This window comes from Cebus imitator, unplaced genomic scaffold, assembly GCF_001604975.1.
Source record: "Cebus imitator isolate Cc_AM_T3 unplaced genomic scaffold, Cebus_imitator-1.0 Scaffold85, whole genome shotgun sequence".
NCBI classification, from domain to species: Eukaryota; Metazoa; Chordata; class Mammalia; order Primates; family Cebidae; genus Cebus; species Cebus imitator.
In genome coordinates, this window is record NW_016107400.1 from 4,206,052 (window position 1) to 4,221,568 (window position 15,517).

The window sequence follows — 15,517 nt, forward strand, 5'->3', positions numbered from 1 at the left end:
AAAAAAAAAAAAAAAAAAAAAGGATTCCAATATGGACTGAGGACAAAATTGGAAATAACCATAACCTATAGATATCCATGAATGAGGATCATAACTAAGGTAGAGCCATGTAGAATCCTATATGGCTCTTTGTACAGATATAAGGTAGATAAAACAGGTTAGAGACCAAGCTCTGGATCAGTAGGTAGAAGATATGATCCCATTGGCTTTGAAGTGATTTCTCGGAGGGTACACAGACTTAATATAAGCCTACCTCTGGGAAGGGAGACAGCCTTTTATTCTTCTATTGTTTAGACTTACCACAGGTACATGGTATATGTAAGCATTGACCTCTTGGCATAAAAAGCCAAGAACTTGAATCCAGGAAGTACTCCAGGCTTTAGGTCCATACCTCTGAATGAGTCATCTGACAACAGGAGAATGGGTCCCGGGAGACTGACTGTCATTGTCTTTGCTTCAGTGGTCCCTGTGTCTGGAGACAGACAATTGAGTTTGTGTTTGGCCTCTGGAATAGTGGTTCAATACGTGTGTCAATGGGATGCTTAGAAGCAGAAGCTCTCTGGGATATCTAGTTCATGTCTTTTGTCCTGCCTTTGCAGGAGAGGTTATGCCCTTTACTGTAAAAATGGGTTGGATTCTTGGGGTCAGGTGTGGTGGCTTGCGTCTGTAATCCCAGCACTTTGGAATGCTGAGGTGGGTGGATCAACTGAGGTCAGGAGATTGAGACCAGCTTGGCCAACATGGAGAAACCTCAACTCTACTAAAAATACAAAATTATCCAGGCATGGTGGCATGTGCCTATAATCCCTGCTACTCAGGAGGCTGAGGCAGGAGAATCGCTTGAACTCAGGAGGCGGAGGTTGTGGCAAGTCAAGATCACACCATTGCACTCCAGCCTGGGCAACAAGAGTGAAACTCAGTCTTAAAAAAAAAAAAAAAAGATTGATTCTTAAAGAACTTGTCTATAGAACTAGACAAGAACCTATTCATCTTAGACCCATCACATGAGTAAGGTAGAGTGGGCCAAGAAGTTTTGACTGAGACAACAAGAGCTCTTGGCACTAAGTAAAGAATTAGTCATACTTGTCCTTAAGATCATCTATTCCAAAAAGTTGATACTTACTTTGCTTTGAATTAGAATCACAGAAACAGGGATGTGAAGTTTTTACCTCGCTTGTGCCTAGATGACACAGGGCAGGTCACAGAACACAGAGGGGAGTCAGGAGAGAGTCGATTGCAGATTAAGACACTGCAGTGGAAGTAGACCTGGAGACAGAAGAGCGTGAAGTGGAATCCATGCACTAACATTTAACCTGTCCCTGATGACTTCTGAATCACTTACCAGGCTAGAGAGCATGTGGGCTTCTGATACAAAGGCAAAAGCCTTCACGTCAAACCTCTGATAGTGATCAGGATGGGTCACGGAGGAGCCGACTGGATGGAAGGTAGTCAGGTAGTTGTCCAGGTTGTATGCACAGCTAGGAGGTATACACCAGGAAGGGATGTCAGTCACACGCATCCTGGAGTCAAATTCAACATCTGCCCAGATTTAGTCACATGTCATGTCTTCAGGGCTGTTACCATATTTACCTTCTACCAGCACCTTTGTTTTATTCAGCATTTCATACCTGACCTATAATACCTATGAAGTTGTAAGTTATATATGCTAGTTATATTTTAACTCTTTTAGCAGTACCCATTTTCCAACTAAAGGATAAGTACAAGTTATATCATTTCAGGAGACACTACTGGCTTCTTTCCAAATATGACCATTCTATTAAAAAGAATGAGATCCAGTTATTTCCAACAATATGGTGGAACTAGAGATTATGTTAAGTGAAATGAGCCAGGCACAGAAAGAAAAGCATCACATGTTCACTTATTTGTGGGAGCTAAGAACTGAAACAGTTGAACTTATGGACAGAGAATAGAAGGATGATTACCAGAGGCTAGGAATGGTAGAGAGGCCCTGGGGGGTGATGGAGAGATGGTTAATGGGTACAAAACAAAATAGAATAATATATTATTTGATAGTGCAGTTGGGCAACTATAGTCAATAATAAATTATAGGCCAGGCACGGTGGCTCACACCTGTAATCCTAGCACTTGAGAGGCCAACGTGGGTGGATCACCTGAGGTCAGGAGTTTGAGACAAGCCTGGCCAACATGATGAAACCCCATTGCTATTAAATATACAAAAATTGGTTGGGCATGGTGGCAGTCGCCTGTAATCACACCTACTCAGGAGGCTGAGAGAGGAGAATCATTCCAACCCAGGAGGTGGAGGTCACAGTGAGCCGAGATTGCACCATTGCACTCCAACTGGGGCGACAAGAGCAAAACTCCATCTAAAAAAAATCATATATATATATATGTATGTATGTATTTTTAAATGACTAAGTGTGATTGGGTGGCATATAACTCAAATGATGAATGAGGGGATGAATACTCAGTTTTCTATGATGTGCTTATTTCATACTGCATGCCTATTTCAAAACATCTTACAAACTCCATAAGAATGTACCCATGGAAAAGAAATATGATTGTATCTCAGGCAGTGCATGTTGGTGACAAGTAGTTTTATGTTTTATAGTTTTATGTGCCAGCAGGTGAATGATGCTATAAAGAACATAGCAAGTTAGGTAGTAAATATAATAACCTAGGAAAGAAGAGATAAACCAGGGCGAAGGGAAAGTAGGGTCATCCTCATGGATAAGGGGGAACACTGTCTTCAGTGAGGTACAGGAATCAGCTGTGTGGATGCACTGGCCACTCACAGTCCCGAGGTTGGAGTATACCCAAAGTTAAGAGCTTAGCAACTGAGGCGGGGCACGGTGGCTCATGCCTGTAATCCCAGCACTTTGGGAGGCTTAGGTGGGTGGATCATGAGGTCAGGACTTCAAGACCAACCTGGCCAAGATGGTGAAACCCCATCTCTACTAAAAATATGAAAAAATTAGCCAGGCATGGTGGCAGGAGCCTGTAATCCCAGCTACTCAGGAGGCTGAGGCAAAGAGTTGCTTGCAGGGTTGCAGTGAGCTCAGACCGTGCCACTGCACTCCAGCCTGGCGACAGTGAGACTGTCTCAAAAAAAAAGTAAACAAAAATTAGACAACTGTGGTGGCATGTGCCTGTAATCGCAGCTAATCAGGAGGCTGAGGCATAAGGATCACTTGAACCTGGGAGATAGAGGCTGCAGTGAGCTGAGATTACGCCACAGCACTCCAGCCTGGGTGACAGAGTGAGACATCATCTCAAAAAAAAAAAAAAAGATAAAGCTTAGCAACTGAGCTACCACAGCTTCAAGAAAGCAAAGGTGCAGTTCTAGCTAAGTGCAGACTATTCCTCCATAAGAATGAGTGAGATCCAGTAGGATAGAACCTGGCAGCAGAGCAATGAGGATGAACACCTATATGTACAAGTGTGTGGCTACAACCTCAGAGCCTCATAGGGTTCAGATTCTAGAGTCAGATGGGTATTTCTAATCCAAGCTCCATTGCTTAGGTATTGCTTTGGGGTGGTTATTTAGGCAGCAGGCTTGGGGTTTCTTCATGAAGTAATATGACTAGTACAACTAGTGGATGTGGAATACGTGGCACTGGGCCTGGCACATGGTGGTTGTTCAACAGATGGATAGAGACTAGAGATCAGTCTTTTCAGACAATGAATCTGTATTAGAGCTAGACTTTCTGGGGCTGGGGAAGATCTCATTTCTTAAGATTGAAAGGTGATTGGAAGGCAGCACATGGCCAAGCATGGTGGCTCACACCTGTAATCCCAGCACTGTGAGAAGCTGAGGTGGGTGGATCACCTGAGGTTAGGAGTTCAAGACCAGCCTGGCAAATGTGGCGAAACCCTGTCTCTACAAAGAATCCAAAAGTTAGCTGGGTTTGGTGGCACACCCCTATGATCCCAGCTACCCAGGAGGCTGAGGTAGAAGAATTGCTTGAACCCAGGAGGCAGAGGCTATAGTGAACCAAGATCATACCACTGCACTCCTGCCTGGGTGACAGGCTGAGACCCCATCTCAGAAAAACAAACAAAAAAACCCAGAAGGCAACACAAGTCCTGATTAGAAAACAAGGACTACATCAGGGTCTCACATGACTGAATGCCCTTCTGAAGCCCAAGAGGGTTTATTCCCGTCACTGGCAAGTTCAGATGGATTAGCAGGGCAACTCGATAGTACAGGGAGCACCTACCCATCCACAACAATGTTCCACTTGGGGAGAGATTCTGGATCCATGGTGGACGTTGCCCAGCAGTCATCTAAGACCAGCTTGATGTTGGGGTCATCCCTGTTTAGGACTCTCACTTCCATGTAAATTGGTTGGCGAAGAAATCTAACTAGAGGGTACTCATTGTTCTCATAAGGCTGTTCGTAGGAATTACCTGAAATTGAATGGTATTCAAGTAGTTGACGGTTGCAACACATATTCACAGGTCATCACTGCTCTGTTAGTCTGGTAGTATCAGGAAGTTCATTTTAGGGAGGAGTTCAAGAATATTTAAGCGATTTCACAGACTGCAGTCTCTTACCTGGGTAGCTTTGCAGGATTAAGGTAAATGGACCTGACCTCACTGAGGCCACTGGAGGAGTAAGACTTTCAACATTGATGTTTAGTGGCATGTCATTCCTGCTGTAGGAACACTTCACTGTCATTCTGTAAGAGTTTGGAGGAGGTAGGGTACAGAGAATTTTAGGTTAAAAAATTGCTTGAGTTAGGGCCAAGTACAGTGGCTCACGCCTGTAATCCCAGCACTTTGGGAGGCTGAGGCAGGTGGATCACAAGGTCAAGAGATCGAGATCAGCCTGACCAACATGATGAAACCATGGCTCTACTAAAAATATAAAAATTAGCTAGGCATGGTGGCACACGCCTGCAGTCCCAGCTACTGGGGAGGTGGAGGCAGGAGAATCGCTTGAACCCAGGAGGCAGAGGTTGTAGTGAGCCGAGATCACACCACTATACTCCACCTTGGTGACAGAGCTAGATTCTCTCTCTTTAAAAAAAAAAAAAAAATTGCTTGAGTTTAAACTAGAGCTTAAGAATCAAATAGCAATTGTATCCCACCTGAACTCACTGTCTCTAGATATTTTGCTTGGAGGAAGATCCATCCAGTGAGCATGTATTTCATTTTCATAGATGACTTTATCATCTTCAAACTTAAATGTCAGAGAAAGTGGATTAACAGCCAGTTATGTCAAAGATGAGTCTTAACCTCATACCATCTGGCCAGTACTAACCTTATATCTTGTTCCACATCCATTCAGGGGTATGTGGAACCGTATCAGCCACTGGGACTGGGCCTCGAAGACAGGCTGGCAGGATGAGTTTCCCACCCTCAGAGTACCCAGGTCGAGGGCTGGTTGTGTTTGGTGGCTGTAAACCTCAAAGTCCATAAACCCATCCTGGGTGCACTGCTCCCCTGTAACTAGACAGCAGTGAAGGTTTAGAGAAAACAAGGTTGTCTGCCATTACACTGTCTTCTCCCAACCTGATGTGTTACAAGGGAGAGATTCTATCGTAGCAGGAGGCTTCAGAATCTGTCTTAAAGTCTTTGTGAGGACACCTTGATCAGTAGCTTGAATTACAAGGGGAGCTGAAGTTAACTGCTCTGTGTAAGAGTAGAACTTTTCATCCAAAGGAGGGACCAGGAAATGTAGGAAGAAGTGCTACATAAGACCAGTGAGAATCCTGATGAAGGGCAGAAGTGACTTAAGATTAAACTTAACGTGTTTTTAAGTACAGCACCTATGTTATTGCATCCTTTCTTTGTATACTCACAAATCCTGAGTAGTTTGGGGACAAACTGAAGCAGGAACTTATTTTCCCTATGTGGCTTGACCTGTGCAGATCAGATTAAACAGAAGCACAGGGTGGAGGCAATGCTCAACTAGAGATACTCACTCTATTCCTTTAAGAATTTGCAGGAGTTTGGGGAGGAAGAAACTTAAACTTTTAATCCTAATTAGATATTTGAACATTCTTACCTAGATGGTAGGCTCAGGCTCCTAAGCCAAAATATCTAAACTGCTTAACCATGGAGCAGTTACCATGAGATCTACCTATGTAAAGATCTTAAAATCTTATAGTTAGGACCCCATCATAGCAGTTAGACTGTTTCTAATCTGTCTACTCTTTAGTTTCTTCAATCTGTAAGCAATACATCCGAATGTGACCTTCTATACATTTTTTCCTACAAAAAGAACTAAGGGAGAGAAAAGGTAGAATATGATTTTAATAAAAGGCCTTTACCTATGGAAACTGGTGACTCGCAGAGACACTCAGCATAGATCACCATGGATACCGTCTCCAGCGGGAGGAGAAAGGTCAGCTTGAGTGAAGCTAAGTAGAACTGATGGACTAGGCATTTTTCAGACAACTGAAATGAGAAAAGAATGTCAATTAGCAGCCATAGTCTGCTGGGGTCTGGAACCATCACAGGGGGCAGGAAGGAAGTCCACTGAATACTTGCAGGACACATTCCAGACTTATCTGGCTTCCCTTTAAACCAAAACAAGAGATACCCTATCACTTCCTCAGATCTGGATGCATCCCCAGGCAGGAGATTTATTGCTTTAAACTCATGCCCTGGAGTACCCAGCACTGTACTCTTTGTACTAGGCACTAAAGCTTGAATTAACAGATCAAATTCCAAACAATAGTGGAATCCTCTGCCAAGCCAGGTCTGAGTCAAAAGGACTCTACAGATGTTATAAAATGCTATTGCATAACATGTACCCCCAACCTAAGGTTATTCTCTGGTTTCCCTGGCAGTTCTAGTGAAGACTAACCTCAACAGTGACAGTATGGGACCCTTTTGTTTAGATTAAGGTGTCCTGTTCATTGACCAGGACAGGTTCGCCATTAGGTATTTGACAGGTAGTTGTTACTGCTCAGTTGGGGGCTTAGACAATTTTAAGACTTAAACGATTTTTCATGACAGAGGTTAAAGAGGTTTCGTGTTAGAGAATGAACTTCAGTTACTTGATATTTCACTTATACAAGATGATCAAATGAGGCCTTCTGGAGTCTGAATCTGTTATGTTGGTAATTAGTTTATGGGCAAGTTATCAGCTGTATCAGGACTACCCACAACAGCGTACTTCAAGTCAGGACTCTGTGGAGTTCAGTGGTTGATAATTGAACATACTTTCGTTTCGAGCAGAGTTTTGCTGAAATGCAATTTTGTGCCATCTGTTGCTTCTAGATCAATTCCACTGTCATACAACTGGCTCACTTCAATGTTCTGGTTTCTAAAGCTCACAGACTTAAGCTTCCCAGGAAACTCTGGTATGGTGACAGTCATGTGTGTGGCATTGCAGGTCACAGGATCTGGAAGGAATGACAGCAAAATGCCAATTGCCAGCCTTGATTAAGCTTCTACGACAACGTCTCCCACACTGAAGTGGCAGCTATCTGGGACCTTACCTGGTGCACAAATAGCTCGTGAAGAGAAGATCACCTTCTGCCCAGGAGCTATAAATGTAAGCTTCAGAGACACCATGTAGAGATGACTGTTACCTTGCTACGGGGATAAATAACAGTGAACTTCAAAAAAAAAAATGGTAACTTGAGTCTCTAACCAGTAAGCATCATTTTGGCAAGCAACTATTCAAGTACTGATCACTACCTGGACACAAGTAGGATTTAGGTGTTTGTCCAATGACTGTTCTGGAGGTATACTAGTTTTAATCCTTGTTCTAACATCTGGAAGAGTGCTGTCTAGATCACCTGTAGCCAGTCACTTCTGGGCAGCTAAGATTTGTCCTTACTCCATGACTATTTTAAAGTATCAGCAGCCAGACAATGTTTTTAAGCCTCAATCCATTTGTGTTCTTAATGGAAAATAGGACTATTCTTGAAGTGGTTGATGTTTGAGCCCTTATGTGTCAGGATCTGTCCTAGGTACTTTAACAGATGAATTTATTTAGTATAGTATTCAGACTATTGGCCTGGAAAGCACCAATACTTGCTATAAAAGATAGGACGACAATAACCCAAACAGAACCTGTTAATCCATAAAGCTTTTAGGAATATGCCTATTCTATGTTGTTCTATAGATTTAAGACTATGAAAAAGAGACCAGATTGAGGTAAGGATCATGTCTATTTTTTTGAAAAAGAGTCTTACTCTGTTGCCTAGGCTGGAGTACAGTGGCACCATCTTGGCTCACTGCCACGTCCACCTCACAGGTTCAAACGATTCTCTAACCTCGGCCTCCCGAGTAGCTGGGATTATAGGTATGCACCACCTCACCCAGCTAATTTTTTTGTATTTTTAGTAGAAACAGGGTTTCACTATGTTGACGAGGCTGGTCTCAAACTCCTGACCTCAAGTGATCTGCCCACCTCAGCCCTTCCAAAGTGCTGGGATTACAGGCATGAATACCCAGGAAAGTGTTTGGTACTTAATAGGCATTAAAATGCTTGAATGGGTTGTATTGTAAGTTAATGTGAAGACATGATTGAGATCATGCTTGAATTTAGGAATACTGGCCTAGGCTTTGGTAGTACAAAGAAAGACTCCACACCTACCATATAGTGAGTCACGCCAGTGGCATTGAATGGCACGTAGAAGGTCATCCTGTTGTTGTCAAATAGGAGATTGAAGCCTTCCATCATAGCTTCCGACAGGGTCAGAGTTTTGGCTTTTGCACCATCACCAACCTCAATGCTCCATCCCATCTGAACTTCTGTCTGCTGAAGTCAAAAGCTTTGTTTAGGGTGCTGGTGCTCACTTAACCAAGTCTCTAGTAGTCTAATGATTGATCAGGTTAAAGGTAATATCACCTTTAACAGAACTAAAGGTTATGGTCTGATTTTTAAAATTTGCTTTCATACCTGAGTGGCATCAGCCAAACCAGAGAAGATCCGTGGCAAGGAAAACTGGAAGAGAATTGTGATGTAAGACTTTGATTTGGAGGTGGATGTTTCTGAATTCATGTCACCTGTCAGAGAAATTGCTGTGTAGTTATCACACCAAGAAGCCTGGTTGTGGGATGCAGTGGAAAAAGCACATGAATCCTGACTGAGCCCGTAGATGTCATTCTGATCCCAAGAGGCAGTTGGAAGATCTAAGCTCCTTTCCAGTTCTAAGCTGGGATGCTTTTTTTCTGAGACAGTTTTGCACTTGCCACCCAGGCTGCGGTGCAATGGTGCAATCTCAGCTCACTGCAACCGCCGCCTCCTGGGTTCAAGCAATTCTCCTGCCTCAGCCTCCCAAGTAGCTGGGATTATAGGCATGTACCACCACACCCAGCTAATTTTTTGTATTTAGCAGAGACAGGGTTTCACCATATTGGTTGGGCTGGTCTTGAACTCCTGACCTCAGGTGATCCACCTGCCTCAGCCTACCAAAGTGCTGAGATTACTGCGTGAGCCACCGCCCCCGGCTGGAACACAGTCCTTAAACATTCACCCTTTCACCTGTGTCCACAGAAATCAGGTACTATGTAAAGCCATGCAGTTCTATCATTATTATGGTGTTGCTTTTATGTCAGTGTTATTTTTTGTTGTCCATTGTTGACATTAGCCATGTTAGACTATAAATCCCTGAAGATGCGACTGGGCTGTTTTGTTTGCTTATTGCATCTTAGCCTCTGGGGTAGGACCTGGAACATGGCACACATTCCATTTGTCAGATGATTAGTGTGAGTATAACTACCAATAAAACCCTTTCTATTCCCATGTGCCAAGTATCATGTATACACTCAGCCAATTCTTAGAGCCACCCTATGAGTTAACATGATTGTTCTATCATTTTGGACTTGGAAACAAGGCCTCAGGGTGGTTAAACCATCATCACACAGAAAATCGGCAAGTACAGGATTAAATCCTGGTCCAATTTCTAAGCCCAGCCCTGGTTAGAACATCACATTTCCCCTGCAATAGCCGTATACTTCAAGTAGTCAGCCCGTTTCACTCACAGACATTGAATCCTTTTTGCAGGTTGTAGCTGCTGAAAGCCCTTGGGTCTCTTCTACCTGCATAGCTGGACAGAAGAACTGGTACATGACAGCTCTGTGTCTTACAGCAGCACCGTCATTCATGAACTTGAGGGTCATCTGGTGTCCACCATGCTGTGTACCAATAGCATAGTGGGAACAGAGTAAGTGCTGGTACCTCCATGGGATTCTAGAATACCATCTGACCCACCTGAGTGGCAAAACCCTTAAAGTTGCCAATACCACAAGTACTGGAAGGCACTTCATTCCTCTACCAGGAGATTAGCTAGCCCACTGCAATTTGTTAGTGAAGACTCATGCTGATAGGCCGGTTTTAGCATCAGGAAATGGAGTTCCGTTTCTTTTTCTCTTATGTCTACCCTATGTCTCAATACCATGGTCCTGGCTGAATGGAGTTGATATAGGGCTTCTACCCAGGTTATGTGAATACTTATTAAGCACTTAAGTAGCTGCAATTGTGCTGGCTAGAGCTACCTTTGCTATTACCCCTGACCTTAGGAAACTCAGTATAAAGGCAGGATCAGCCAACCTTTTTCCATTATATATTAGCAACTCTTTCAGACTCTGTGGGCCACATAAAGTACATAACGTATTTCTTTAAGAGAACTTAAAAAGATAAAGTTTTTAAGTTTATGCTCTGTGGGCATGGTGGCTCATGCCTGTAACCCCAGCACTTTGGGAGGCCAAGGCAGGTGGATTGCTTGAGCTCAGAAGTTCAAGGTCAGCCTGGGCAGCATAGGAAGACCCTATTTCTACCAAAAAAAAAAAAATACAAGTTAACTGGGAATGGTGGTGTGTGCCTGTGGTCCCAGCCCCCGGGGAGGCTGAGGTGGTACTGAGCCATAGGGTAGGGGATTGTTTGAGCCCAGGAGGTGGGAGTTGCAGTGAGCTGAGATCACACTACTGCACTTCAGCCTGGGCAACAGAGTGAGACCCCATCTCAAGATTAAGATGAAACCTGTTCTTAGTTTGAAGACAAACAAAAAGCAGCCATGGAACTAGGCACAGTGGCCCATGTCTATAATCCCAGTGCTTTGGGAGGCTGAGGTGGGAGGATCCCTTGAGGCCAGAAGTTTGAGGCCAGCCTGGACAACATGGTGAGACCCCCATCTCTACAAGACAAAGATTAGACGAGCATAGTATTGCATGCCTGTAGCCGCAGCTAGTTGGAAGCCTGAGGCGGGAGAATCCATTGAGCCTAGCAGTTCCAGGCTGCAGTCAGCCACGATTGCAGCAACTGCTTTTCCAGCCTGAGCTACAAAGTAAGCCTATCTCAGAAAGAGGCCATGGACTGGATTTGGCCATCCACAGGTTACGGTTGGCAGTCCCTGGGTCTAAGAATGCAACTCTGCGCCCTCTATGGTTAAGAAGGTCTGTTTTAGAAAGAAATGACTGGATTTTTCATGAAGGACATATGATTACTTCATTGGCTGATCATAGAGGGCCTTAGTGGACCATATGACTTACAGTTCAAGCCTGTTTACAGAGTAGCGTCTAAAAATGTATCTGCACAAAGTTTATACAGCTGACTACTTGTACCGGAATCAGATGGTGTAGACTGTTAGGCATGCAGATTCCCAGAACTCACCCAGGCCTATGTCCCAACTAGTCAATTACATCCAAACCTTCCAAACTACAACTTGCTAGCTTCTGCTTAGACAGGTTGCTTTTATTGCTCCTAATATTCCTAATTGGGCAAAACTGTTGCTTGGCAATAGAAAAACCCTTACTGCTTAGCTGCTGTTTGCCTTTTAACACCTGTTTCTATAACAGTAGTGTTTTCTATTTGCTAGCACCAAAATAGCCTTCCATCTCACGTGAGGGTTTACAGATCAAAATAGCTAATGTTTCAGCATGTGTTGTATCCACATTTGGAACCAGATCTTAATCTCTAGAACGTCAGTGTCTTTAATTACCCCACGGAGCAGGTACCATGACTCTCATCTTCTAATGGGCAGAGGCTTGAAAGGGCTAGATAACTTGCTGGAAATTACTCCCAAGTAGTGGTGGAGCCGGGGCTCAAGGGCTCAAGTACTGAAAGAGCAGGGTTTCTGATCCTCAACACTGATATCTCAGGCCTGGTAATTCGATTATGATGAAGCATCTTGGGTATTGTTGGTTGTCTGCCAGCATCCTTGGCTTGTACCCACTAGATGCCAGTAGCAACTCTTCTACTCCCAGTTGTGATAGCCAGCGATGTTTCTAGGTGTTGCCAAATGTCCTCTGGACAGATTTTTTTTTTTTTTTAATGGAGTTTCACTCTTGCTGCCCAGGCTGGAGTGTAATCTTGGCTCACTGCAACTTCCACCTCCAAGGTTTAAGTCATTCTGTCTTGGCCTCTCAGGTAGCTGGGATTACAGGTGACTACCACCACACCCAGCTCATTTTTTGTATTTTTACTAGTGATGAGGTTTCACCATGTTGGTCAGGGTGGTCTTGAACTCCTGACCTCAGCTGATCCACCCGCCTTGGCCTCCCAAAGTGCTGAGATTACAGGTGTGAGGCCCCATGCCAAGCTTGGACAGATAATAGAAAAAAAGAGCCAGACACAAGACACCACCCCCTTGGTCGAGAGCCACTGCTTTACTCCAAAGCACAAGTTCTTAGCCAAGTTTACGACCAGTAACTATAGGTTACTATGTGCTTCCCCAAGTACTGCCCAAAGCAACTACTTACCACTCTTCTGGTACAGTTATCATAGGTAGCCCTCATGGTGAGCTTTTCTGGGTCCAGGAGGTAAGGGCAGTTTGGCATGTCAAGACCAAAGGGATCTGCCAAAGCCAGAGCAGGTTAGACAGGAGGGCTGAGTACATTTCAGCGACAGTCCAAAGCTGCAGAATCAAGACTACTAGACCATTTCTAAGGCATTTCAGTCCCTTCACTTCTGCCCCAACTCGGTGATAAGACTTTAGCTTTGGGATACTAGGACTTGCAACCAGCAGTTTCCCCAGAGATGCTGATGTAAGACACACTTTCAAAGAAGACAGGTCTTCCATGCTGGGTGGCCTCATGCAAATCAGGTACCCCATGGCATCATGGGAGTTGGATGCCATTGCTGTAGGAGTTTGGGTACTTTGCTCCCCAAACAGGATTGGCCCAAGCCAAAAGCTCCCTGCTAATCAGGACTGTGATGAGATAACACACATTACCTACCCACCACAGATGCATGCCATTTCTTGGTGCCAGGACTGCTCCAGAACTCCACTGTTATTCCTCTTTCATCGCAAATGACAGTGCCTAGAGAGCAAAGGAAGCATTTTGGGGCTTTGAGCCATAAAAGATGCAACTCCTACAAAAATGTATAGACTCCTCTTGGATGGGAAGGATGCCAGATGAGAGAGGCAAGGATTGTCCCCTACCCTAAGAGAGCTCACAAACAAGCAAGACAATGACAATGTAATATGCCAAGAATTGTAAGGAAAGTATCAGGCACTGAGGCTTTCTGAAGGAGCCAGGTCAACACCTTGACGGTGGAGATGACGGAAGCAGGTCCGAAAAACTGACAAAAGCTTTGTCAATAGGTTTTGCAAATTGAAGTTAAAAGAAGCCAGCTGGGCGCAGTGGCTCATTCCTGTAATCCCAGCATTTTGGGAGGCTGAGGCGGGCGGATCACGGGGTCAGGAGATCCTGGCTAACACGGTGAAACCTCATCTCTACTAAAAATACAAAAAAGCAGCCAGGCATGGTGGTACAAACCTGCAATCCCAGCTACTCCGGAGGCTGAGATAGGAGAATCTCATGAACCTGGGAGGCGGAGGTTGCAGAGCCGAGATTGTGCCACTGCGCTACTCCAGCCTGGGCAACACAGGGAGACTCTGTCTAAAAAATAAATTAATTAATTAAATAAAAATACTATTTTCGGAAAGAAAAATGGCTTACACATATTCACAAAAAAAAATGANAAAGATGGAGTCTGTCACCCAAGCTGGAGTGCAATGTTGCAATCTCAGCTCACTGAAGCCTCGCCTCCCAGGTTCAAGCAATTCCCTGGTCTTGGCCTCTCAAGTAGCTGGAGTTACAGGTGCCCACCACTACGCCTGGCTAATGTTTGTATTTTTAGTAGAGACAGGGTTTCACCACATCGGCCAGGCTGGTCTCGAACTCCTGATCTCAGGTGATCCACCTGCTTCGGCCTCCTAAAGTTCTGGGATTACAGAGCTACTCACTTGACATTCACTTGAGCCAGAGGTTGCAGAGTGTCAGATAAGGGGCAAGACTTGGTCTTAAAAAATTTTTTTTTGAAGAATTGCTGCTCCTAAAGATGAGGGCTTAGTGTTGTGGCTTGCTGTTCTGTGGATACCATAAAGCTTCAGGCAGTGAGGGACTAGAAGGCAGTGCAGGTGTTTTTTTGAATTCTTTCATTTAGCAGGGATAGTAAGTCTACAGATTAGCAGAGAAATAATCCAGTAACCTAACCAAGGTAAAAAAGGGGTGAATGGAGGTTGTCTGAGCCAGGCTTGTGTTTCTTGGCCGGCTAGGCCCTCCAGCTGCAACCTGTTTTCTCTGCTAAGAGGACTTCCCTCACCCAAGTGTCATACCTGGAAAGGCGGGATTTACCAACTGAGAAACACCTATTGAGTTCACTGAAGTCACAAGGGTGAAGAAAAGAGAAATCGACCTGTAAGTGCTGGAAAAAGACAGGGGGATAGTTAAGGAAGAATGGACTTCAACAAACAAAGGTATCCTACCCGCTCCCTCTGCTTCCAGAATTACTCACCTCCAGCCTGCACTGAACCAGCCTGGGGGACTCCAAGAGTATCCTCTCTGCTTGGACGCCATAGCAGAAGGCACTAGCGGATCAACCAGGCAGAGGGTGGGCTGCTCTGTGTCTTTATATCAGGAAGCCGGTACCATCCACACCCACTCCCCATTGGGGGCACCTGAATCTTCTCCCATTCTCCCAGCTGAAAAGAAAGGACTGGGGAAGGAAGTGGCCTCTCTGATTCCTGACAGCTTGCACTGGGTGTTCGGCCAGCTGCCCCTGTGGGCCAGGCATGAAATCAGAGTTCCCTGCAATCAGCTCCAGGTGAGTGAACTGGTGTTTTCCCTATACCTTTGGGGGAAAATTAGGATCTTTTGAGCAAATGATTTACAACTGAAATGTAGAGTGAAAGAGAATCATGGGCTTTATTGAGGGAAAAAAACAAGTCTTGTTCACACAACTAAGCTTCTTTTTTGAGACACAGTTTTACTCTGTCACCCAGGCTAAAGTGTACTAGTGCGATCTCAGCTCACTGCAACCTCCACCTCCTGGGTTCAAGCAATTCTCCTACCTCAGCCTCCTGAGTACTGGAATTACAGGTACGCACCACCACGCTTGGCTAATTTTTGTATTTTTAGTAGAGACGGGTTTCACCATGCTGGTCAGGCTGGTCTCAAACTCCTTACCTAGGTGATCCACCCACCTCAGCCTCCCAAAGTGTTGGGACTGTAGGCGTGAGCTGTTGCGCCTAACCTAAAACCTTTAAGTAACATCTAGTCTCCTGGCTACTGCAGAAGTCACCCTGATAATACACATGAAGTGTCTTTAAAATAATTAATGAAG

The 15,517-nt window shown here is 44.6% G+C and overlaps 1 protein-coding gene across 2 annotated transcripts in view; it reads right to left on the reverse strand.

The window, feature by feature from the left end:
• Positions 1 to 14,882, reverse strand: part of ZP2 (zona pellucida glycoprotein 2) — a 15,920-nt gene extending 1,038 nt beyond the window's left edge. Inside the window, exons 1-17 of one of the 2 annotated variants that reach the window (XM_017534348.2) lie at positions 14,690 to 14,882; positions 14,511 to 14,599; positions 13,126 to 13,209; positions 12,649 to 12,743; positions 9,934 to 10,086; positions 8,849 to 8,893; positions 8,543 to 8,707; positions 7,437 to 7,533; positions 7,159 to 7,340; positions 6,261 to 6,387; positions 5,249 to 5,436; positions 5,076 to 5,167; positions 4,540 to 4,664; positions 4,203 to 4,392; positions 1,343 to 1,478; positions 1,170 to 1,266; positions 392 to 472 (exon numbers count right to left, since the gene is read on the reverse strand). In XM_017534348.2, the coding sequence (XP_017389837.1) occupies positions 392 to 472; positions 1,170 to 1,266; positions 1,343 to 1,478; positions 4,203 to 4,392; positions 4,540 to 4,664; positions 5,076 to 5,167; positions 5,249 to 5,436; positions 6,261 to 6,387; positions 7,159 to 7,340; positions 7,437 to 7,533; positions 8,543 to 8,707; positions 8,849 to 8,893; positions 9,934 to 10,086; positions 12,649 to 12,743; positions 13,126 to 13,209; positions 14,511 to 14,599; positions 14,690 to 14,751 (2,008 nt within the window). In that variant the 5' untranslated portion in view covers positions 14,752 to 14,882. The remainder of the gene's footprint in view (positions 1 to 391; positions 473 to 1,169; positions 1,267 to 1,342; positions 1,479 to 4,202; positions 4,393 to 4,539; positions 4,665 to 5,075; positions 5,168 to 5,248; positions 5,437 to 6,260; positions 6,388 to 7,158; positions 7,341 to 7,436; positions 7,534 to 8,542; positions 8,708 to 8,848; positions 8,894 to 9,933; positions 10,087 to 12,648; positions 12,744 to 13,125; positions 13,210 to 14,510; positions 14,600 to 14,689) is intronic. The other variant, XM_017534349.2, reaches the window with a different exon arrangement.
• Between the last annotated feature and the right edge of the window lie 635 nt (positions 14,883 to 15,517).